The following is a 26,564-nucleotide window of genomic DNA, read 5'->3' on the forward strand; positions in this document are numbered from 1 at the left end:
TTCAAAGCACAAAGGCGCGGTTCAACCTCCGCAAGCGCAATGGATGAATCCCACAAGAGCCCAAATCAGGCTCTGTGCCGGACCGATCACGAGTCAGATGACTCGCTCCACCGGCGCAATCTGGATCATGCCCTCGCTGGGTGTGATCCAGTTCAGCACATTTAAATGAGCCATTCAGACGCTCCTTAAAACCTACCTCTTAGGCTAATCCTTTGCCGCAATATGTTATGTGGCTTGATTTCATATCTTTTTACCGAATACTCATGTGAAGCACCTTGGGCATTTTATTGCAGTACTTAAAGATGCCATATAAATATAAATTATTGTTTGAACAAGTCTCTCGAATTTGTTTCATCTCACAAAATCCGAGGAAACAAAATTCTAGAATTTCTTTTCCCTCCCTTCCCTAGCCCCAGAGAAATTAGTAAAACTCCACAGTGCCAATCAAGTGTTCGCCTGTATCATTCAGCTGCATGAGTACATGCTATAGATGGTGTACTGATGGTGCCAAAAGGCCTGGAGCTAGAGTTGTTCAAAGAGTATTTGATCATCTATCCCTATACAGTACTTTTAGACTTCAATCCTTTTCATAATCAGACATCCGTTCAAGCTTTAATTTTAAAGCTGATTTTAAGCTTTAATTAGCATTGCATTAATTATCTTTGATGATAGACTATTCTACCTATCCACTAGAATGAGGGAAACAGTCTTCTAATGTCTGCGTTTGCTAATTTTACAATCATTTCCTTTAATCTGTGACTAGGTTTTAAAGTTAAATGACTTTCTTATAACTACATTATCTGTAACTTTCAGTGCTTTGCTTCCTTTTTCAATTTCTTCCCTCTAAGGTGGCAGCTCTTTGTATTCTGATCAGCCCCAGTCCAGGAAGGCAGAGCGCAAGCTACATCAAAGCCACTTCATTGTACTAAATGGTATTGATTTTTTTTTGTACTCAGTTGTTGGCGTCAATGAGGAATTGGAACTCGCAACTGCTCTATTGCATATAGTATACGAAAGCTCTCTCCACCCCTGATCAAAACATGTGCCTTCATCCCAAATTCAGAAAAGAACCACCCCAGCTGCAGCAGTGTGAATTTTGGTGCCCACTGTTACTACTGTTAATCATTTTTTAAAAAGGTTGAGGAGGGGCATGTTTTCCACCATTAAAATACTGCGAACTGAAAGAGTGCGGGCAGCACGGTGGCGCAGTGGATAACACTGCTGCCTCACAGTGCCGAGGTCTCAGGTTCGATCCCGGCTCTGGGTCGCTATCCATGTGAAGTTTGCACATTCTCTCCGTGTTTTCAGAGAGGAAAGGGTATTCCGAATTTGGGAATGATGATAGTTGTGCTTTTAATGTTTATTCATGAATCAGAAGATATTTAAAACTGTTAGTATTGATGGCTGTAAAGAGATAAGGTGCTGTTCACGTAACACAATGGAATGTATTAAAGTGTTCTCTATACTTTAGAGGTCCATAAAAATTAAATAAAAATGTGAATACATTTGTAAGGAATTATTTTAAACATCCACTTATGCGAACATAATGCAGTCTGGGTGAAACAGCATAATTCACTTTACTCTGTTTACTTGACCTATACGTTGCTTGGTAGTTTCTGCATTTTTTTTCAACGACAAAGGTACAACAAGGATAGAAGTTCTGCTAAGGGAGTATGAACAGCTAGGAGCTAAATTAAAAAGCAGAACCAAAAAGGTAATAATCTCTGAATTACTACCTGAGCCACAAGCTAATTGGCACAGGGTCAATAAGATTAAGGAGGTAAATGCCTGGCTCAAAGATTGGTGTGTGAGAAATGGGTTTGAATTCATGGGACATTGGCATCCGTACTGGGGAAGGAGGGAACTGTTCAGATGGGACGGTCTTCATCTGAATCATGCTGGGACCAGAGTCCAAGTGAATCGTGCAACTAGGGCTGTAGATAGCGCTTTAAAGTAAATGGAGGGGGGGGGTTCAGTTGGAGGGGAAATTAGAAAACCCAAATTAAAGGAGGAGGTAAAAGTACAGGTTAGCGACGTGGCGGATGGTTACCAGAAAATGAAGGCGATGGACAGACCGGTTGAATGTCTTTGTGCACCAAGGAGTTCTGGATGGGTAAGAAAGTTTAACACTGGACAAAATTAAAAGCTTGTATTTAATACACAAAGCATTTGTAACGAACTTAATTAAAACTGCAAATAGAAACAAAAGGGAATGATTTGGTGCCAATTACTGAAACATGGTTACAGGGAGACCAGGGGCGGAACCCTAATCGCCCAGGGCCGGCGTCAATCCCGCCCCCGCCGTGTTCCGAATTCTACGCCCCCCGAAATTCGGCGGGGGCGGGAATTGCGCTACGCCGGTCAGCAGGCCCCCGCGGCGATTCTCCGGCCCGCGATGGGCCGAAGCCCTGCCGCTGACAGGCCTTTCCCGCTGGCGTGATTTAAACCACCTCTGGTACCGGCGGCGTGGGCGGGCTCCTGGGGGGCGATCTGACCCGGGGGGATGCCCCCACGGAGGCCTGGCCCGCGATCGGGGCCCACCGATCGGCGGGCGGGACTGTGCCGTGGGGGGGCACTCTTTTTCTTCTGCCCCCGACATGGCCTTCACCATGGCGGGGGCGGAAGAGACCCCCTCCCCTGTGCATGCGCTGGTATGATGTCAGCAGCCGCTGACGCACCGGCGCATGCGCGGACTTCCGCCGGTCGGCGGAGGCTTTTCGGCCCCGGCTGGCGGGGCACCAAAGGCCGGTCGTGCCAGCCGGCGGAGCGGGAACCACTCCGGCGCGGGCCTAGCCCCTAAAGGTGCGGAGAATTCCGCACCTTTGGGGAGGCCTGACGCCGGAGTGGTACACGCCACTCCGTCCCGCCGGGAACCCCGCCCCACCGGGTAGGGGAGAATCCCGGCCCAGGTCTGAGAATTGAATATCCTAGGGTATACAGTATTTTGGAAAGATAGACTGAAAGGAAAAGGAGGTGGTGTATCCCTGCTGGTGAAGCAAGGGATCAAACACTGTAATGAGAAATGACATAGCACTGGAGATCAAGAATCAGTCTGGGTAAAAATAAGAAGTAGCGAAGGGAATAAGTGCTTGGTAGGAGTAATCTTTAGGTCCTCAAACAGTAGTTCCACAGTGGGGTACAGTATTAACCAGGAAATACTGGGGGCTTGTAAGAAAGGTACAACAATAATCATGGGTGATTTTAATATGCACATAGACTGGAAGAATCAAATTGGCAATGGTAGCCTTGAGGGAGAGTTCATTGAATGTAGAGAGATTGTTTCTTGGAACAGTATGTTGGGGAAGAAAGGAGCAGGTTATTCTGGACTTGGTATTGTAGTGAGGAGGGTTTAATTAATGACCTCATAGTTAATAGTCTTCTAGAGAGCCGTGACCATGGTATTGTTGAATTCAAAATTCAGTTTGTGGGGAGAAAGTGGAGTTCCACACTTGCGTTCTGGAATTAAACAAAGGAAATTACGTACGCATGAGGACAAATTTAGCCTGAGTACAGTTGGCGGGAAGACTAAAAGGTAGGACAATCGATGAGCAGTGGCAGTAGTTTAAGCAGATACTTAGGGCGCGATTCTCCGCTCCCCACGCCGGGTGGGAGAATCGCGGGAGGGCCGGACGAATCACGACACGCCGCCCTGGCACCCCCCGCGATTCTCCCACCCCCCGCTCGGAGAATCGCCGCTCACCGTTTTTCATGGCGACCGGTGATTCTCCAGCCCGGATGGGCCGAGCGGCCTGACATTCCCGACCTGTTCACGCCGGCAGCCAGCGTGAACATAGCGCGAAAGGTAAGTTTGGGGCCTGTGGGGCGCGGAGAGGGGATTGAGCACCACGCCCGTGCTCGGGAGGGGGCTGGCCTGCGATCGGTGCCCACCAAGAGACGGACTCTTTCCCCTCCACCACCCTGCAAGATCAAGCTGCCACGTCTTGTGGGGCAGCCGAGGGGAAGACGGCAACCGCGCATGCGCGGGTTGGAGCCGGCCAACCTGCGCACGCGCGGCTGACGTCACTTAGGCGCGCCGTCGCGTAATTCTCGGTGCACCGCTTTGACACAAGCGTCAAGGCCCGGTGGCCGTGTTTCTCACAACGCCGCTCCTAGCCCCCTGGGGGGGGGGGGGGTGAATAGGGTGCGAGGAGCGGCCTCCGACGCCGTCGTGAAATTCGGCCGAGTTCACAACGGCCTTACCGATGCCGCACGGGAGCGGATAATCGCGCCCTTAATTTCTCCCAAATAAAATGTATCCCAGTGAGGAAGAAAGATGGCAAGAGGGGTAAAAAAAACATTCATGGCTAAACAAGGAGGTCAAGGACAATATAAAGACAAAAACGGCCAGTGGCAGTCTGTAAGGCACTGTAACACAGTGGCTTCACAGCGCCAGGGTCCCAGGTTCAATTCCCGGCTGGGTCTCTGTCTGTGCTGAGTCTGCACATTCTCCCTGGGTCTGTGTGGGTTTCCTCCGAGCGCTCGGGATTCCTCCCACAAGTCCCGAAAGACGTGCTGTTAGGTAATTTGGACATTCTGAATTCTCCCTCTGTGTACCCGAACAGGCGCCGGAATGTGACGACTAGGGCTTTTCACAGTAACTTCATTGCAATGTTTTTTTTTAAATTTTAGAGTACCCAATTATTTTTTCCAATTAAGGGGCAATTTAATGTGGCCAATCCACCTAACCTGCACATCTTTGGGTTGTGGGGGCGAAACCCACGCAGACACGGGGAGAATGTGCAAACTCCTCACAGACAGTGACCCAGGGCCGGGATTCGAACCCAGGTCCTCAGCGCCGTAGGCAGCAATGCTAACCATTGTGCCACCGTGCTTCCCTACTTCATTGCAATGTTAATGTAAGCCTACTGTGACAATAAAGATTATTAAGCAAATAAAAATAAAAATAAAATAAAAGTTTGAAATTTTCAAACATAAACAAAGAGATACTAAGAAAGTAATAAAAAGAGCTAAGGTAAATTATGAAAGAAAACTAGTGCAAAATATCATAAAGCTTCTTAAAGGGAAGAGAGTCACTAAAGTGAATGTTGGTCCCTTCGAAGATGAAACCAGAGAGTTAATAGTGGGGAACACAGAAATAACAAAGATGCTAAAGCAATACTTTGCCTCAGTTTTCACGGTGGAGAACACTATTACCATTCCTCCAGGAACGGGCAATTCAGAGGTAATAGAAAAGGAGGAACTTGGAACAATCAACATCAATAACGAAACTGTACTCAACAAACTATTGGGATTGAAGGCAGACAAGTCCTCAGGGCCTGATGGCCTACATCCTAGGGTGTTAAAGGAAGTGGCGGTAGAGATAGTGGATCCATTGGTTACAATATTCCCAAATTCCCTGGACTCAGGAAAGGTTCCATTGGATTGGAAAAATGCGAACGTAACGCCCTTATTCAAAAAGGGAGGGAGGCAGAATGGGGGAAATTACAGACCAGTTAGTCTAACATCTGTTGTTGGGAAATTGTTAGAATCAATTATCAAGGAAGTGATATCTAGACATTTGGAAAGCCAAAGCGCTATCCATCAGAGTCAGCATGGTTTTATGAAGGGCAAATCATGTTTGACTCATTTGCTAGAGTTCTTCGAAGACGTAACATGCAAAGTGGATAATGGGGATCCTGTATATGTTGTATATCTGGACTTCTGAAAGGTATTTGATAATTTCCAATAAGTGGTTTGAGGTGTTTCCCACATATAAAATTCCCCGTTCGTTTGTGCTAGTTTAACCGACTGCACCCAGACTAGGCTATTAGCAGAAACTAAACCCGTGACTTTCTAATCAAACCAATTTTACATAATAAGAACCAACATCACACTCCTCCACGGTCATGAATGTGACTTGAAGCCTTGGTCCATTCAGAACTACAAGTTTTTAACCTTGGCCATCTGCCACTTGACTGCAACAGACCAGGTTTTTCTCATGGATCGTCAGTTCATGAAAACCTTACTTCCAAAAAACTGGCATATGTAACTTTGATTTGAAGTGAGAGGATTTGAAATAGTTCCCAAGTACAGGTATTTAAATATTTAAATGTATTCTTGATGATTCTCCACACCTACTATTTCAATGGTAATTCAATAAATAGTCAGGATCGATGCATAAAACCAATGGCAGATTGTTTTTTGCAGAATGGCTGTTATGTTTGATGACATTCGTGTGTTGTGATGAAAACTTTTCAAAGACCATTGTGTGTGTACAATGCAGAATTGTTACCGTGGGACTATAGTAAGAATGTCCGAGACTGAAGGGTGATTTTGATGGATTTAAGTAAATCAGAGGAATTAATTAAACTTGACAGAGCAAAACCGGGTCTGACAATGTAATAACAGCTTAATATATTGCTATTTGAAATGTTTGCCCTCACGGTTTAGCTCACTGGAAAATATTACATAAATATTAAAGCAAGACCATTAATGGAAGTGATGCAGTGCAAATGGAGTTAAAAAAATCCTTACACCAACATGTGGTTGCTTTTGTCATGACCACCCGTTTCACATGTTTTAAAGCTATTTTCAGTTCCTAAAAAGTTTGCTTTATAAAAGCTGTTTTCGGAAAGGAATAAGGAAGATCAGGAATGAGAGGTCATGAAGGGGAGGGAAGAAATGGGGATATATACAAGTGGCTGGGGGAGCAGGGAGGCAAGCTGGTGGTGAAGATCAAGGAGAAATGGGAAGCAGAGTTGGGAGGGGAGATTAATTGGGAAGTATGAAGTGTAAACGTGACCCCCTCTTGTGCAAGGATGAGCCTGATGCTGTTTAAGGTGGTGCACAGGGTGCATATGACTCGGGCGAGAATGAGTGAGTTCTTTCAGGGGCTAGCAGATAAGCGAATGAGGTGTGGGCGGGGCCTGCAAATCACACACACATATTTTGGGGTTGCAGACAATTGGGAAGGTTCTGGGCAGGAGTGTTTGCGGTCTTAGCCAGGATAGTGGAGGAGAAGGTGGACGCGGACACTTTGGTCGCAATATTTGTGGTTTCAGAGAAGCTGGAGCTCAGGGAGAGGAGGAAGGCCGATGTCATGGCCTTTGCCTCTCTGATTGCACGGCGGCAAAGTTTGCTGGAGTGGCGGTCGACATCGCCACCAGGGTTAGCGGCTTGGTTGGATTACCTGTACGACTTGCTGAGATTAGAGAAGGTAAAGTATGAGCTAAGGGGCTCTTCAGTGGGGTTTGAGGAAAGGTGATGGATGTTTGTGACCGTGTTTGAGGGGCTGCTCATCACAGGGGTGGGAGGTGAAAAAGGGGAAAATTCTGTACAGACTGTATAGTTGATTGCTGGGAAACATATTTCCCGGGGTGTTGATTCGCTGTAACCTGTTTTGATGTATGCTTGTAATAAAATACATTTTTTTAAAAAAGGAATAAGAGGCCATTCAGCCAAGAGGGAAAAGAACCTGCGTGGGCAGGGGGATGGGGGAGGGATTTGTGTACTGTAAAAGTCTGGCCCAAGTTCCTGTTCTCTTATCACCATTTCCCTACAATTCCTGACCGCATTAAACATGTCACTTGCGAGATCTAAGTCCATCTTTCCCATAACTCCATGTTTGAATCTCTTCAGCCTGGATCCATCTCCTACTCCACGACCGCACTGAAACAGTCCTAAGCAACATCAAAGTGAGGTCTACTGTGATTGTGACCATTGGATACACTTCCTATTTCTTTTATTCAATCTCCTTGCAGTCTGTGACAAGGTAAATCACACTATCCTCCAACAAATGTCTCCCCACCATATCTGGATTGGTAGGATTGATCAGTTCAACTCTTATTTATCAAACCATTGCCAGAGGATCTTCAACAATGGATTCCCTAGCTGACTCCTTCAGTCCTCAACAGCAACTACACTTTATAAGTACTTCACTGGTTATGAAACACTTTGGGTCATCGTAAGGTCATGAAAGATGCTGTATAAATGTAAAATCAACCTTTAATATCTTCTCTCGCTAATATTTTCCCTCTCTCCACCTTCTTTCCTTTACAACATTCATTTAAATGCAACTCTTTGACCAAGCTTTCAGTCATCCTTTGAATAGCTTCGCTTTGCCTCAGTGGTGATATTGTCTAATTGTGCTTCACTGAAGCATGTCGCCACATAATGGATGCAATACAAATGCAAATTGTTGTAATGGTTAGTTTTTAAGAGGTTACAGTGCCATCCTTTGGAAGAAATGGAGACAGCATGCAACAGTACAGTGTTATTTAATGATTTCAAAGGACCAGGAGCATAACAGAGTTAACAATTCCGAGTTCAAGCTGCTTCCCATTGAAATGCTGAATTTCATTAAATTTGAATTCAAAGTCTATTCCAAAAAAAGTCATTGATAATTTTCGATTAATTCAATTAATTAATTAATGCAGGGGCACCATGTTTCTTTACCCAATTAAGAATTAGTGCCTTCAGGATAAGAGGGAAGAAAAAAGTGGGGAAAACCAAACCTGAAATTTGCACTACCTAGAAGGACAAAGGCAGAGGCGTATCTGAAAATCACCACTTGATGTTCTCTTCCACATTACACCCCAGGCCGATTTGGGAATATATTTTTCATCGATATATATATAATTCTTTACCGTACAATATTGAGCGTGCACATTCGTCATATGGACTACACCATTTCAAAAAAGGGGGTTCAGCGCAAGATTCCCAGGGCAACGAAGGATGGACTATGAATGCTGGTCTGCCAGCAACATTCACATCCAGAGAATTAATATATATTTAAAAAATAAATTACTGTGATGTTAGTATGGAGGTAGGAGAAATAGCAGCTCATGAACCTCAATTTTATTTAGAAAAATCAGTAATGATGGTGACACTTTAGTACTGATGTCAACATCTAAGAGCAGGAGCAGAGCTTCAGTTTGAACAAGCCTATCATGTTGTAGTTAACCTCAATCCCATCAACCTGGCTATTTCATTCCTTCTCAGGAAACTAACACAATTACCACTGCCAAAACATCCATTACAATCACTTTCAGTTTTGTATTGCTGAAAGGCCAATAAAATCCAACATTGCTTTTGTCTGACCTTTTGGCCGTTGTGAGTTCCCCGAAAGGTGCATTGTTTTCTACACTTACCATATGGTTGATGCTGGTGAAGGGGGTGTTATCTGTTACAGTCTCAAAGGGAGATCTGGCTCCACTTGTATCTGTGGGTGTGGCTACTTCCCAGCTGAAGCGGACAGTAGACTGGTTAATTCCTGCTTCGTCGCAGCGTTCTTTCATAACAGAATACTTGGGAAAATGTGCATCACATGGTGTCACACATACCAGCGGGTAGCCAGGGGATGGGTTCTTTTTTATTCCTTCCTTTGTCACTTCTTCAACGTGATCATAATCAACCAAAGAGACAACCTGGAGCAATATAGACACCAATAAAATTTTGAGATGAACCCAAATGTATTTCAGTGTTTAAAGCACCTAATGTGCTTATATTAGAGTTGCATTTTACAACACACTTGTACTGGGATGCATCACAGGTAAACTGACATACTTTGTACATATCTTACACAGAAAAAAAAGGCACAACACATTCCAATTTCTACCCCCATGTAGTTGAGACTTTCCTTCTGAACGGTTAAAAACTTAATTATTTCGATATTCAGATTTTGTCCTGACGCATAGGAAACCAATCTTGTGATTGAACTTCAACTGTATGTAATAATCCCCAAAAACTCAATGAGGGCCACTGCTCCACTGAAACCATAGTGGAGCGAGAAAGTTATCTACAGGCAGAAATCAGATATGTCCCTGCAGCATAAATTCCCGACACCAGAGTGGAACATTTCTGTGGACCTCTGGTCAGGCATTGAACCTAGGTGTTGCTGTGTCCAAATGGCACCCAGAAGCTGCCAAAACAAGACGCACTAAACGATTACTGACTGGGGAGGGAGGAGGACAACACAGAATATCTTAGCTGTAGCTTAATTGCTCTGGTAGTACACTATTGAACCTCTTTATCCTCCAAAAATTTGAATTGGGGAGATTTCCATTCCATCAGAAATGGCAGCAATGACACTGGTGGCAAAACTGAACTTGTGGCTAAACAGCAGAATAATGTCTCTGAAGTATATGAATTTCCATATACTTTCATTAGTTAGGGGCTTTTCACAGTAACTTCATTGCAGTGTTAATGTAAGCCTACTTGTGATGATAAAGATTATTATTATTGTAATAGTTGATAACCCAGCATGCCAACGTCCCTGGGCTGTAACAATGAATTGTGCGGGTTACACATGGAACATATATTAAATTCCTGTCTGTTTCAGGTGGACACCTACTGCTGTTTCTGATTTCAGCAGCTGGAAATTTGTGAGTGACGTAAAATAGATGTTGATTCGGAGTAAAACATTCTGCCCCCTTCACTGACCAAATTCTTTTTTTGGAAATTATTTTAATCACATTTTTAACATTTCACACAAAAGAATATTAAAGATGAGTATCATAACAAACGTTTTTAACAAAATTCCACAAATAAGCACTTTTTACAAAGACTCTCACCCCTACTCGCACCCATCCGCCCTCCACCTACCCCGCCTATAAACAAACAAACCCCCTCCCCAACTTTACACTCTAGCACTGACAAATTTTTTGAAATACACTATAAATGTCTGCCATCTTTGACAGAACCCCTCAATCGACCTCTCAAGGCATAGTTGACCTTCTCGAGGCACACCAACCCATCAATTCACTCATCCACACTGAGCCTTTGGTGGTGCCGCTATCCTGCAGCCCAATAGGATACGTCTCCATGCCACCACCAAAGGGAAGGCAAGCATATCGGCCCCTGCTCCCATCCGCATTTCCAGCACATCGGTGACCCCAAAAATCGCAACCAATAGGCAGGGCTGTACCCTCACATTCAGGATCGCCAATATGGGTGCCAAAAAAGAACCCCCAAAACTCCACCAGCCTGGGGCATGAGCAAAACATGTGCAGGTGGGTTCCTTTGAACACGCTCGCACCTATCTCCAGTCCCTTCAAAAAAGCTGCTCATCCTCGCTCCAGTGAGGTGCACACTGAAACTACCTTTAACTGAATGAGGCAAGACCATATCGCATTCACCCCCCTCAATGCCTCACACCACATCCCTTCCTCTAGTACGGCCTCACACCACATCCCTTCCTCTAATCAGGTGCCTTGCCTGATTGCATCTGCTTCGATGCTCCCTGGATGTCCTTCAAACAAAGCAGGCCATCAACTCCTCCCGTAGCTCCTTCCCCACAGTGGGACATTCCAGACTCCCCAAAAACTCCACCATCCCGCATCCATCTTTTGGTGGATCCAACCATTATAACTGCTCATAAAAAACCTTAAACATACCATTCACCTTCTCTGGATCAGAGATCAACTTCATATTCCCCCAACGTGAACAATCTCCCTATCCACCTCCCGCCAAAAGCCGACTTGCCTTCTCCCCATACTCATACACTGCACCTTTTGCTCACCTCAACTGCCGCACCGTTTTGTCCACTGACATTAAGTCGAACTGCATTTGCAGTTCTTTCATGCACATCAACAATTCAGGGGTCGGATCCCTTGCATATCTACCATCCACATTTAAAATCTTATCCACCAATTTCTGTAGCTCCTCCCTAGCTTCAGCATCCGCATGTGACTGAATTGCTAGACTTTCTCCTCTGATCATCACTTTCAGTGTCTCCCACAGAGTCGAGGGTGAGACCATTGTTTTTATATGTAATGTATTCCGAGATGGCCTATGATATCCTCCCACAGACCCCCAAATCTGACAACAACCCACCATCTATCTGTCAACCGCTGCAGCGCTCCTGACCCACTGCTATCGCCAGGTCCACCTAATGTGGGGCGCGATTTGAAATCACTACTGCCAAATATTCGGCCACCCTAATCCCTACCAATAGACTTCTACTTTTAAGGAAGTAATCAATCTGCGAGTAGACTTTGTGTATCATGGAGAAAAATAAGAACTCACTTTCCCCTGGGTAGGTGAGCCTCCACGGGTTCTCCCCCCCACCTCTTCCATGAATGTGGACAATATTCTTGCCGTCCCGACCCGGGCCAGCAATCTCGGTCTGGATCGATCCGCCGCCTTCACGTCCAGCACACGATTTGTATCACCCCCCCCCCCCCAATAATTAGCTGGTGAGTGTCCGGATCCAGCACCGCCCCTACAAACTGTTTCACGAATGCCACATTGTTCCAATTTGGGGCATATAGTTCACAAGTACCACTGGTTTCCCTTCCAAGACTCCTACCACTATCACATTTCCCCCCCCCCCCACCCCAATTTGCCATCACCGTCTCTACGTGGAATCAAACCCGCTTGCTTATAAGAATCACCACTCACCCTGGGCCCTGTTGTCGAAGCCTGAGTGGAACACTTGGCACATTTATTGACCAAATTAGTCAGTTTTCCAAACAAAAGTCAAAGCAAACCTGATGAGAAAATAGTCTCCAATCTTTGACGCGCACGAGCACATTTAAATGTTCAGCTGTTGCTCGGCCAAGAATTAGAAATGTTGATTTTGTGTATTATTTGACACAACCCAGATTAAATCGATAGCATTCAGTATGTGTCAGCAAGTGACATGCCCACTTACAATAGGTGGTGCTGGCAAAATAAGACTTCCTGCTGCTTCCTGGTCAAGAATGGTCACTGTGGCCATGGTGATGTCACCAAGAATCGCCTCAACTGGGTCATCTGGGCCCAGCACCAGAGAAAAGGATTCATGCCACTCTCTATCATCATTGGACAGGATTTCCACTTTAAATAGAATGTGGTCAATGCCTGTAGAAAAAAAATGAAATCAATAACAGTCATGAAGCTACAATGTTTATTTCTTGTTGAATCAAAAGTAGCACATACACAAAGGTGATGCAGTTACCAAAGATTATGGGAGCGTGGGGGAGGCTTCAGTAATGCAGAGTAAAGACTAGTGCAGCACCCTCTCTTCCTTAATATCATAACATACTTTTGCAGTGTTGCTCTACTAGCTCCTTATTATTGTTTTTGCAATTAGTTTCCTCACAAAACACACTGGGGATAATTTCCAACTTTTGGGAGAGGCAGAATAGTAGCAGAATATGCTCAGCTTGATTTTCCTTCCATTGACCTCACCGGTGGCTGCAATGTTCAGAATATTCATTGGATTGTAAAAAAAAGTACGATTCAGCTGCAATACAAAACTCATAGCCCACGGGAGAAGAGCAGCTGCAACTCGGAATACTTTCACAATATGGGCACAGGTTCTGCAAGGACAGCATCTGATGATAAGTCAAATACTTAAATCTCATTGAAAGCCAGAGCATTATTATAGGTTTATTCCAATATAACTTCAAAACTAATACAGAGCTCAGAGTGGCCAAAGACAAAATGGTCTAAAATATTTTTGTGACGAGGGATCTTGTGGACATTATAGCACAAGGCAGAAAAGTCACTGCAGTTTGCGTGAGCCAGAAAATTATAGCCAGTGTTATCTTTTGTGGTGAAATGCAAATGCATCCAGGCCATTTCAAATAGATGGAAGTGTAAAAGTACCTTGAGGTGAATGCAGTTGGGCTCATTCTTAAACCAGATCTAACAGTCACCTGGGATGTTAGGGGTGGGGAAAGAGGAAAGCATGAGCATGGGAGTTTCCTGTGGTTTCTGTGCATTAAGCAGTGTGAGCACCATGTCACATCTCCAGGTGAGTGTTGTTTCCAGTCCAATGTGGGAGGACAAGGCAAGTTTGGGATTTTGGGAGTGTGTACAGAGTGGACTCTCTCTCTATCTTCCCCCCCCACACTAATCACACCTGCAACACCACCTCCCCCACTGGCAAATTTGGTGTGACCTACACTGTATCGGAGCTGACTGATATAGCACCCACCTCACTCAACATCCTCACACCTGGTAAACACATAACTCACTGGTAGTTTAATGCAGAATCACTAGAAGCAAAAGGAACCTAATTAATACCCTCCAGTTCCCAAGCTGTAGACCAGATGAAAGCTGGGCTTAGCCTAGTGTGAGGCTGAGTGCTGTTACCCCAAACCTGCTCCAACATCGTTACTGGCGGATGTTCCCTCCTCTTTCTCATTTTCTGATTCTTCTCCTCATACTCTTTGCCAAATGAATGATGATGACATAACTGAAAGTGTCTTTGCACGGCAGTCATGGGATCAGCCCCAGAATAACTGCTCCAGATCCTCCAATCACAGGATCTCTTGCTCCTGTCCTTGCTGCTTCTCCAATCATAGATTTTGCCTCTGGAAGAATAGCAAGAGTGGGAGGAGGGAACCTGTGAGGGAGGAGCTGCAGCAGCGAGGGTGGGAGAAACAGAGGTGCTCCTCCAATCACAGCTCTGTAGACCTTCCCACTTTCACTGATTGACAGCAGATATTTTAAGCTCCATATCAGCTGCGAGGGTCCCAACATTTATTCAAAATAGCAGATTCTTGAAATGCCATTGTTGGAAACCTACCAAACCAAATGGTGGAATTTCTCATTCTTAATAACGTATAATTGCATTTTTTTGGTTCTGAAGAAGTCATATTGGACTTGAAACATTAATGTTGTTTCTCCCTCCATATGTGCCCCTACAGATGCTGCAGAGGTTTTCCAGCATGTTCTGCTTTAATTGCATTTTCTTATATCACTCTTGAAATGACTTGGACCATCTCACTGTTTCCTTGCTGTCCTGATTGAGCACCCTTTAGTTTATTTTGCTTTATTTGGACCTGATATTTAATGCCCTTAATTTGCTCCACCATGCTGGTGTAGTGTGTTGTGGAAGAATATGAACCTGGTAACAGCCTATATTTGCAGTATCTGAGTGTTATCACATAGTTGCAGTGGTCTGACTTCAGCCATGTGATACCACATGCACTTCAATTTGTTTCTCAAACAGGTAAATTAATTGGCAGAGTGCAATCAAATAACCAGTTCACCCATTTAATCCGACACAGAAAGTACAGTCTGGACAAATCTTTTAAAATGTTGTTCATTACTCACTGGGGCTAAATTTAAGGACCCTGCTCTTGGGGTTGTAGTCTATGCCTGACTGGGCTGATCCATCCCGAGTGCTGCAGCGAATCTTTGAAGTCCTGTCTTGGTCTCCCTTCCTGATCACTTTGACATTCAGTATAGCAATGCCATCAGGGCCTGGAGGCTCATGCACCTGGTATGTTGACTCCTCAAATTCAATTGTTGGGGCTTGAAAAGGAAACATCAAAAAAAAGAATGCATTAGAACAGAATTAAAATAAATAACAGATCAATGTGAACTATATACTGCAAGTTAGAACAAAGCATCTGATTTAGACAGCACGTACATTAAGTTGTGATAATTTTCTTACTACTTGTAATATTGAGGAACCCTTCCAGTTTATATCTGATTAATCCCTTACTGATCAATCTTTCTGTTTGTTAGAATTTTGCAAGCTGGTTTTCCTATTGAATATTCATCAAAATTATTAATTAAATTATTATGAGGGGCATGGTCAGAGTGGATAGTCAGAAGGTTTTTCCCAGAGTGGAAGAGTCTATTACTAGGGGACATAGGTTTAAGGTGTGAGTGGCAAAGTTTAGAGGAGATGTGCAAGGTAGTTTTTTTATACAGAGGGTAGTGGGTGCCTAGAACTCGCTGTCGGAGGGGGTGGTGGAAGCAGGGATGATAGTGCCATTTGAGGAGCATCTTTAAAAATACATGAATAGGATGGGAATAGAGGGATACGGACTCCAAAAGTGTAAAAGGTTTTAGCTTAGACAGACAGCATGGTCGGCGCAGGCTTGGAGGACCAAGAGCCTGTTCCTGGGTTGTACATTTCTTTGTTCTTTGAAAGAATTATACCAACATATAATGTTTGCATACATTGACCCACTGTGAAAATGGGAAGGCATTACTTGTGGTCTTTTTGCTATCTTATTTACACCATATAATAGAGAACTAGTAGTCAGTAAATGACCCTGCCTTTGGTATTGCTCTGCATATTAGAGTTCAAGTATATAAAGGCCAAAGTGTAGGGCCACAGTGATTATATAAAGCCTTTACAAGCACCAGCTAAATTACACTTGAAGCACTGCATTTATTTCTTGTTAGTGCATCACAAAACATACACTGGAGAGAGTGCAAAGATGTTCTAACTGAAGCCAGGCCTCAAATGATGCCTTTGGGGCAGGGTCTGACATTTACCCTGCCCCCACCGACCTGAAATCTGCTCACAGTTTACCTCATTGCACACAAAAGAAGGTTTTACAGAGAAACAATATTTCATTAAACCAGGAGCAGGCCATAGATTTGTCAAACGTGATTTACTTTTTATAAAATCATGTTGACTCCCTAACTATATTACGAATTTCTAAATATCCTGCTATGTTTCCTTAAAACGGATTCCAGCCTTTTCCCAATGACGGGTGTTAGGCTGAGTGGCCTATAGTTCCCCATTTTCTGTCTTCCTCTTTTCCTGAATACAGTAAGAAGTCTTACAACACCAGGTTAAATTCCAACATGTGTTTGGAATCACTAGCTTTCGGAACACGGCTCCTTCCTCAGGTGAGTGCCCACTGTGCCCACCCCAGTCCAATGCCGATATCTCCACATTGTGGCTACTTTTCTTGAATTGATGTGCTACATTTAGATTTCCAACCAGCTGGGACCTTCTAGAATTTAGGGAATTTTGGAAGATTACAGCCAATGAACCGATTGATGTGGCAATCACTTCTTTTAACATCTTAGAATGTAGGCTATCACGTCAGGGGACTTATCAGCCTTTCATCCCATTAGTTTTCCTAGTACTGTTTCTTTAGTTGTGCTCTTTCTCCAGTCTTCATCAACCAACTTTATCTTTACACCTTTGTTTATGTTTGAGACACTAGTTTCAGACCCTAATTTCTCACTGAGGTCATGAATTAATAATGTCTGATTACCAGGCTAAAATAGCCTGTTCCCTTGGTGGTTATGTTGTCAATTTATTTATCTTGTTAAAAATGGTGTAGGTGTACAGATAAAGAGGGTTTAATACTGTCTTTTTCCTTATTTTTCTACTCCGACCCTATTTGTTGTGCCCTCTTATGTTTATATTTTCAGCCCCTTCCCGTCACACTCTGGTTATCATCTGGTGCAGTGATACCTTGCACTATTGCCTTGTTTTTTCCTATTAAATTTATAAATTAGGCCCCTTCCCCACAGTATTTTGTTTAAAACCCTCTTTACAGCTGTAGTTATTTGATTTGCCAGAAAACTAATCTCAACCTGGTTCAGATGAAGCTGTCCCAACAGAACAGCTCCCTCTTTTCTCAGGACTGATGATAGTGTCCCATGAATCAAGACATAGAAACATAGAAAACAGGAGCAGGAATAGTCGAAGATAGTGATAGTTACTGGGACCATATCCAAAATTCGAGCCTGCTCTGCCATTCATTATCATCCAACTCAATAACCTGTTCCTGCTTTCTCCTCATATCCTTTGATCCTTTAAGCCTCAAGAACTCTATCTAAATCCTTCTTGAAAACATATAATTTTTTGGCTGTAAATATTTTTTGTGGTCGTGAAAACCACAGGCTCACCACTCATTGCATGAAGCAATTTCTCCTCATCTCAGTCCAAAATGATTTGCCACATATCCTTAGAGTATGACCCCTGGACTGGGCACCCCCATCATCTTGAACATCCTTCCTGCATCTACCCAATCTAGTCCTTTGGAATTTTATAGGTCCCAAGGAGATTTATCCCTCATTCTTCTCAACTTCAGCGAACATAATCCTAACTGACTCAACCTTTCCTCATAAGTCAGTTCTGCTATCCCAGGAATCAGTCTGATAAACCTTCGCTGCAACCCCTCTATATAACCTATTTCATCCATACCAATCTTTAAGCCTCACATTTACTGTCTAATCTTATTTATCCTTATTTGCTGGACACTCGGCTTGTATTCCAGAGATTATTTATTACCTTGGGGATTCTGCATTTTAATGCCACCCTAAGCTGTTCATTATGTGGACCATTGGAACTGATCTTTCCCCTCCCATTTCCCTTTCCAGCCTGAGGAGATGTCTGTCACCCAGGCAAACAACACAGCCTTCAGGACTCGTGTTCGTGACTGCAGTGAACAGTATCTATCCCCCTAACTATCCTGTGTCCTACAACTATTAAACTCCTTTTTATTTCCCTACTTGGATGGCGCTCTATACCAAAGTGTTGAGATCATTTTGCCCATCTTCCATGCAATTGTCCACCCAGTCTGCAAGAACCTCGTTCCTGTTTCACAAGTGCAGGGGCTTAGGTACCCTCAGTGCTACCTTCTGGATCCCCATTCCTGCCTCAGTCTCGTTAAAGCCTTTTCATAGATCATAGAATTTACAGTGCAGAAGGAGGCCATTCGGCCCATCGAGTCTGCACCAGCCCTTGGAAAGAGCACCCCACTTAAGCCCACACTTCGAACCTACCTCAGTAACCCCACCTAAACTTTTTGGACACCAAGGGCAATTTAGCATGGCCAGTCCACCTAACCTGTACAGCTTTGGACTGTGGGAGGAAACCATGCAGACATAGGGAGAACATGCAGACTCCGCACACACATTGACTCAAGCCGGGAATTGAACCTGGGACCCTGGAGCTGTGAAGCAACTGTGCTAATCACTGTGCTACCCCTTTTGTTCCTGACCATGGACCAATTTGAATCTTATGGATGTGACTGCCTCCTGGAATTCAGTGTCCAGGTAAATATTTTCTTCTCTGTGATGCATCACAGAGTTGACTTTCAGGATGTAGGTCATCAACTCTGACTCCATGTTTTCTGAGCTGCAGACACTTACACGGATGTGGTTGCCGTGGATCATATTGTTGTACACCAGCTCCCACGTTCTACTGCTGCAATATAACACCTGCCCTGCCATCTCTTTTTATTCTGTTTAACTAATAAGGCTTTTAATTTTTTGAAATATGATTCAATAATTATATGTAGTTATATTAACTAGGTAAACTATAAATTTAATACAATGAGTATACCTTTTGGGACCTATACCTGAAGCTTCTAGCCCTTCAGTGCCCAATTTAAAGGGGGAAATAACTTGTTACACTCACCAATTAATCACTATCCTGCTCACTAAATTAATGCCTCTGGACCTCAAATATTGGGTCTTACTGTCTGTCTTGGACCACTTTTTCCTTTGAAAAGAGCAAAATAGCACCTTGGGCAGAATTCTCCGACCCCCCCGGGGGCGGGAATCGCACCGCGCCAGTTGGCGACCCCCCCCCCCCCCCCCCCCCCGCGGCGATTCTCCGGCCCGCAATGGGCCGAAGTCCAGCCGCTGTCAGGCCTCTCCCGCCGACCTCTGGTGCTGGCGGGAGCAGGCGGCGCGAGCGGGCCCCGGGGGGTGCCCCCACAGTGGCCTGGCCCGCGATCGGGGCCCACCGATCGGCGGGCGGGCCTGTGCCGTGGGGACACTCTTTTTCTTCCACCGTCGCCACGGCCTCCACCATGGCGGAGGCGGAAGAGATCCCTCCACCGCGCATGCACCGGGGTGACGTCAGCGGCCGCTGACGCTCCGGCACATGTGCAGACTCTCGCCAACCGGCGAAGGCCTTTCGGCCAGCCGTGGCAGCAGTTGGCATTGCGCCAAAGGCCATTTGCGTCAGTCGGCGGGGCGGCAACCACTCCGGTGCAGGCCTAGCCCCTAAAGGTGCGAAGAATTCTGCACCTTTGGGGAGGCCCGACGCCAGAGTGGTTCTCGCCACTCCGGTAACGCCGGGACCCCCCGCCCCGCCGGGTAGGGGAGAATCCCAGCCAATGCTCCCATATATAATGTAAACTATAAACTACTGGTAGCTATAATGATACGGCATAATATACAGCCTTCAATAGTGATTTAAAAGGTTCTGAAAGAATAAAGTATCTTACCATCTTCATCATTTGATATAGTTACAGTGGCTACATCATTTTTTCCAACTTTGGCTCCACTCCAATGATTGCCCAAGGGGTTGCCCAGGTGGAGCTGGAACCTTTCCTCAGGCTCAAAGATTGTATCGTCATTTATCAACACCGTGCAGTTCTTCACCTGTTTGTTTCATAGGAGAAAAGAAAATTGTTTCTGTCCAAGTTGAGACTTTACATCCTGCATAGTTTAGATGTAGTTTAGTGATTTCAAAATATATATTGTCTTATGATAAGAAACAGCCGTCATATCCATATGAATTTGAGTTCCCAACAATCCCAGAAATCATAGAAGAGAATGTCTTACTGATTGCCTCAGCCAATAGAAAGACCACAATTTGAGGTTCATGGCAGCGTTTGGTAAAGTGGTGGCAGAGACCCAGGCTTCAGTCGTAACCCACCAAGATCGGTGGGGGTGAATTAAAAATTCAAAGCCAGTGAACAGGACTTCAATCCGCCGAGAACATGCCATTGTTATTTTTGTAGCAGTGGGTTTCTTGGCATCCAACTCTCCTGCTCCAGAAAGGTGGAACATTCAAGTCAGTCTCCCATTCCAATTGAGAGTGCCATTTAAAAGTTTACAGTTGTTGGCAGAAAGGAAAATGAAGATTGTGGGCTTCCCAAGGCAGGTCCTTGTTTCAAAATTGTTATGGGCCAGGAGGAGCTAGAATGCCCCACTTGGATCCTCAAAGAAGTCTTATCCCTCCCCTTTGTCAATTTCACCCTCCATCTCCCCAAAGCTCCAATGGCCAACCTTTCCTACCCTCCTAACTGCTGTATGCACATTTGCACTACTTCCAGCTTCCTAATCTGACGGGTTTGCCAGCAACCCTGCTCACTCGTATGGTCCCCCACACCAAAGTACCCCTTAATCCCCCCCCCCCCCGAGAGTTGGTCAGCCAAGGCCAGGCATAACTGGACCAGCCATATAAGTTCTGTAATTATAAGAACAGGTCTGAGGCTGGGTATCGTGTGGTAAGTCACCCACCCCCTTACTCCACAAAGCTTGTCCACCATTTACAAGGCACAGGTCAGGAGTTTAATGGAATTCTCTCCACTTGACTAGATGACGGCAACCTAAACAACAATCGAGGAATTTGACAGGATCCAGGTCAAAGCAACCAGATTGAACGGCATCCTATCCATTACTTAAACTTCTTTACTATCAGTGCAATGTGGCAGCTGTGTGTTCCCTCTACAAGATGCACTGCAACAACTTACCAAGGCTCCTTCGACAGCATCTTTCAAACTCATAGTCTCACCACCTCGAAGGACAAGGCCAGCAGGAGCACGCAAAACACTACCATCTGCAAGTTTCTGTCCAAGCCATGTACCAAATTGACTTAGATATATATTGCCATTCCTCACTAGAACTCCCTCCCTAACTGCACTGTGGGAGTACTTTCACAAACTGGACTGCAATGTCTCAAGAAGGCAGCTCACCAATGTTCCTCAGTATTTCTTTTTAGCATGTTGTCAATTTTCTTAAGTATGGAACAATCTAAAGCAGACGTCTTGTGCTTGGTCTGCATGGTAACCTACGGTTTGTTGCATTGCCATGTGACTGCACAGCTTAGCGGGAACATGGCTCACCACCATCTTCTCAAGGGCATGGTGCATGTCCAATCAATGCTGATCCTAACCCGTGGATGAATATAAGATATGTTTATTGGCATCAAGCTGCCTCTATGAAGTGCAGAATGGCATAACTACTATGACGCTGACATTCCTCTCCAATTCGAAGGAAATCACGAGTAAGCAAATATATGCCTGGACAAGTTCAAGAGAGGTTTACCTTTTCTCCCTTCTGGAATGTAAGGCGCGAGTCATCGGAATTCCTCCTTTCATCAAAATCTTCCATCACCTCTGCAGTCAGCTGTCGAGTATAGCATCTCACAGAAGACTCATAGCTCAGATCACCAGTTCGGATAATGGGAACATGTAATTCATCTTCCTTCTCCTTCACTCTGTAGATGTCCTTACCAAACTGCATACTAGGAACTGAAATATCAAGTAAGGCTTACAATTCTCTTTTAATTACAATAGCAATAAAGTAATTCTGTCTAATTTGAGGTTTATCAAGCATAACCTCATTTACATGTTACAATACATTTTTGTACATTGCAACTGTGCTCTTAATTTTGTGAAGAGAATGGTAACTGTAGTTTTAATACTGCCCTTTGTTTTAATGATGTGTCCACACCAGAAATATGAACTCCATAGATGCTGACTAACCTGAATGTTATCAACATTTCCAGCATCTGAAATCCCTTCTTTTGCTTTCTATTAATACATTTTTAACCTTGATTTGATATACTAATTGATAGCAGCACATACACCAAGTTTATATCACTTTGGAGTAGGAGATCACCTATCTTGGATTATCATGACAACATAGTCACGTTTGTGTTCTCCCCAACACCTACTAAACCAAATCCAATCTCTTCCAATCCATGAAGGATGTAGAAGGAAGAATGCCTTTTGATTTCCAGCCCCTGACCAATGCAGATGTACGAGACAGAGACACAGAGAGAGGGGGGGGGGGGGGGGAGAGGAGAGAGAGAGAAAGAGAGAGACACAGAGACAGAGAAAGAGAGGGAGGAGAGAGAGAGACAGAGAGAGAAAGAGGGCACGATTTAATGGCCACGTTGCACTTAAGCGAGAATGCAACAAGGCCGTTAGATCTCAGGAGAGGCCAAAAATGAGAACCGCGCGGGCGCCGATCGATTTGTGATCTAACTGGCCCGCTCCCATTAGCGAAATCAGAAACATGCCATGGTGTGGCGAGACAACAATAATAACCACGTACGGCCAAAGGAGCGACCCCCTATCTAATGGTCTCCCGTGATCTAACTGCCTCCCAAGCGAGTGGTCATGAGGGCATCAATTGGTACACTTTTTCAAAACTGTGAAGCTAGTGGAAGTGCGGCTGTGGGGAACCAAGGAGATTATTGGCCATCTTTGCTTCCGGGCAATGAGCCCGGAGGCACTCGGGTTGCTGCCCCAGTGCTCAGAGGGTGAGGTGGGGGAGCACCGAGGGCCGGTCTCAGTTAAGGTGGCCCACCATCGGTGGTTGGGAGGGTGCGGACCTGGAGGGGGGGGCGGGGAGATGGGTGTCCCAGCACGCGCGGGTCCACCATGCCACCCCTGGATCATGTGTTCCTGTTCCGGGGGGCAACCCCAGCCCCTCACCGACCACCCATAACTCCCACTGACCGCGGAGGCCTCCGGCCATGCGGCTGAAGGCGATTGTTAATTGGGAATAGGCAATCGTAGTTAAGTGACCACTTCACAGCTCCCAAGTGGATTCCTGTTGGTAGGTGTGCCATATAGCATGTGGGAGTTATTGCCTAGCATCCCAAACAGACCGTGATGCCTGAACACTGTACCTGAACAGTGTGAGAGGCAATAGCACGGGATGTAACACCTAACATCCGAACATCCAGGGCACATTTCAGTGACGAGAGGGTGGGTGTGTGCACCGGGGAGGAGACTAGCATCCATACGTGCAGGTGTCTGGAGGTCCAGGCTTTGGGATCTAGAGGTCAGGGGCCTCTGCTGTGGCTGTGGCTGTAGTACGTGGGCCGAGCATGTCGGATGGCAGGGGGTGTGTGGTTGGTGGAGGCAGCAATGGGGAATGTAGGGTGCCGGGATGGAAGTCACCACTGGTTGTCAGTCTCATACCCTCACCAAATCCTGACAGATATTACATGGAATGGATGATATCTTGGTCCCCGTAGAAGATGCCCTTGTGTTGCTGCTGGCAGGCCAGGTGGCCAGAAGCCAGAGAAGGGGGTGGCAGCAGCGTCAATAGAGGCTCGATGCGATGGCCCAAGGTGTACAGGTGTAGTTGGTCTTTTGAACAGATGATGGACAGCATGTGCCGCAGGAGGCTCCGCCTCAACAAGGGGACAGTACGGCACCTGTGCCATGTCCTCGCAGACTTGGTGCCACGTGGAGGAGGAGGATACCTGCTCCCGGTGGCCATCAAGGGCACCGCAGCACTGAACCTCAGGATCAGTCTGGGGCTCGAGTGGAGAGTTGTGCGCCATCTCACAAGCTGCAACCCACAAGTGCATCCGTGAGGTCACGGATGCCCTCTTTGCCTGCGCAGTGAGCTACATAAACTTTGACATGGACCAAGCCCAATAAGATGCCCGGGCAGCAGGATTCTCCACCATATAGACAGCACGCATGTTGACTTGCACTCACCGGGCCACCTGGAAGTGCCTTACATCATCAGGAAAGGGTTCCACTTCCTGATCGTCCAGCTCGTGTGTGACCACCACATGAGGATCATGCTTGCATGTGCACTCTCCCAAGGAGTGTGCACGACAGCTACAACCTGGGCAATCGGACATCCCTGGCCTCTTCGAGGACCAACCCAGGAATGCCGGTTAGCTCTTGGGTGATAAGGGGTACCCGCTGAGGACCTTGCTAATGATGCCATTATGGAGGCTGGTGACCAATGTGGAGACCTGATATAACAAGGCCCATGCAGCCATCTGGGCTGTCACTGAGCTGTGCATCAGACTCCTGAAAATTCGGTTGCGATGCCTCAACACCCTGATGATGAACTACAGTACATACCCCGGAGGGTTGCCTGAGTTGTGGTCTGCTGTGCCCTCCACAACCTGGCACAGCAGCAATGCGACAAGGTGGAGGAGGAGGAGGAACATGTGGCCACGTCTGAGGAGGAGGACGAGAAGGCGCCGACCAGGAGGGGCTGCATTTTGCATGGAGGGGAAGGTATGCTCAACTCTGGGAAATAAAGTAAATTAGAAGCCAACACACTGTGTGGTAGCCCACAACATGTTGCAGGTAGACTAAATTGGTGAGCAAGGAAACTTCTGCCCCTCCAAGATATGCGATTAGCTGGATTGGCAATGCTAAATTGGCCCTGGGTGGGTTTATGGGGATAATGTCGGGTTTGGGCATGGGTAGGATGCTCTTTCGGAGGGTCGGTGCAGTCTCGATGGGCCGAATGGCCTCCTTCTGCACTGTAGGGATTCTATGATTCTCACTCAGGATGGAAGCTCTGTCCTTAGGAGCTGCTTGCCAATCTGATTGACTGGCAGCTCCATCTGTCCCGCGAGCACTCAAGCTCAGTAGTGGGTGTTGCCAGGAAGTAGGCCTGGAGAATATCATGGCTGCACCGAGAAGGTAAGTCCTGTGGTTTTAGGGCAGGAAGGAAATCCAGAGCCCACTGATTGGGCAGACGGTGGTGGGGAGCCAGGTTCTATCAGACTGGTGGCAGTACATAGATTCATGTAGGACAACCCTGAATGTTGTGCCTCCCTTCCTGTCCTTTCTCATGAAGGCCTTTAAAAATGCCTCCATTCCTGCTCACCATCTCATGCCTAAATAACTGTTAATTATTTATTTACATATGGTGGGCGGGCTGCCGATTGCAGCACCTGCCCACCTAGTGTATTATGGGTGTGGCACCTGAACTATTTTAGGTGTCCTCCACCCATAGAAAACACAAACACACAGATGGTATCAGAGCTCAGGGTGTTGGCAGCTGAAGGTCCATTACCAATGTTGGAGCAATTAACATCAGGGATGCTCAAAACGCCAGAATGAGAGGAGCGCAGAAAACTCGGAATAGATTACAGAGCTGGGGGGTGGGGGTTGCATGGAGTGATTCACAAATAAGGTTAAAAGGTTGAAAATCAAGGTGCTGCGTAACAGAGAATTATGAAACCAGGTTTCATGAAAACATCTAAACATAAACAGGTTAGTAACCCAACCCAGCATGTAAATAAATCTACTGTTTATTTCCATTCTAAATCACGAATTTGATCATAATGTACTATTTAAGGGTAACAGGAACACAAAGTACGTCACATTCACTGGTGAAATTCCCATGCAATCTTCCTTTCAACACTTAGTGAGAAACAGCTTAGTATGCAGTTAACTTCCGTTACAGCATTTCTGATTAAGGAATTGAAAAACTGCATAATTTAGCAGCAATTTACCATGTTAATAATTATTGCAAAATAATTATTAGCAAATTATTAACAAATTTACAGCAGACATCCATTCAAATTCACTAACTTTCCTGCAAGAGTATCAGGTTTGGATATTAAATTTACAAAGATACATTTCAGACTTTCTGCTTAAACTGTTACTCAAGCAACCTACCGTCCTGATAGGTGTCATTGATAGAAACGGTAGCCTGGTAGGGTTTAGTTAGCTCTGCTCCTTGTGCTGAGCTCAGGAATACAATGAAAGTTTCATTCCCTTCAATGATTGGATTCTGTACATCATCCAGAATTGTTAAAGTGCAGGTCTGTAAGGATAAAAGGAGGATTTTTAAGTAACCTCAGTCAACAAATGGCTCTATTGCTAGGAATTAAAACAGATAGTGCTGGAAGTGCTGGACTCAGCAGATCTGCCAGTGTCTATGGAGAGAGAAACAGAAGGTGGTATTCAATGAAGTTGATGGGGTCTTGCCCACTGGCTGGAGTGCCAGTGACATACCCGCATCGCCTATTTTCATGAAGGTGCACCATATTAAGTGCCAATCAGACATTTAACTGGGCAGCGGCGAGCCTTCCCAGGATCAAGGGCCTTGGGGGCAGAAGAACTGCATGCCAAGCACTGCCTGCCAATCACAGGCTGGCAGCTCTTCAGCAACCATCACAGGGAAGGTTG

General features: G+C 45.5%; 1 protein-coding gene across 1 annotated transcript in view; it reads right to left on the reverse strand.

Annotated features, from left to right (window-relative positions):
* fras1 (Fraser extracellular matrix complex subunit 1) overlaps positions 1-26,564 on the reverse strand; it is a 601,677-nt gene that overhangs the window by 46,467 nt on the left and 528,646 nt on the right. Inside the window, exons 58-63 of the mRNA XM_038791813.1 lie at positions 26,052-26,199; positions 21,700-21,905; positions 19,872-20,028; positions 14,986-15,186; positions 12,593-12,780; positions 9,090-9,365 (exon numbers count right to left, since the gene is read on the reverse strand). Coding sequence (XP_038647741.1) covers positions 9,090-9,365; positions 12,593-12,780; positions 14,986-15,186; positions 19,872-20,028; positions 21,700-21,905; positions 26,052-26,199 — 1,176 coding nt within the window. The remainder of the gene's footprint in view (positions 1-9,089; positions 9,366-12,592; positions 12,781-14,985; positions 15,187-19,871; positions 20,029-21,699; positions 21,906-26,051; positions 26,200-26,564) is intronic.

The sequence above is a fragment of the Scyliorhinus canicula genome, chromosome 3, assembly GCF_902713615.1.
Source record: "Scyliorhinus canicula chromosome 3, sScyCan1.1, whole genome shotgun sequence".
In the NCBI taxonomy this organism is placed as follows: domain Eukaryota; kingdom Metazoa; phylum Chordata; class Chondrichthyes; order Carcharhiniformes; family Scyliorhinidae; genus Scyliorhinus; species Scyliorhinus canicula.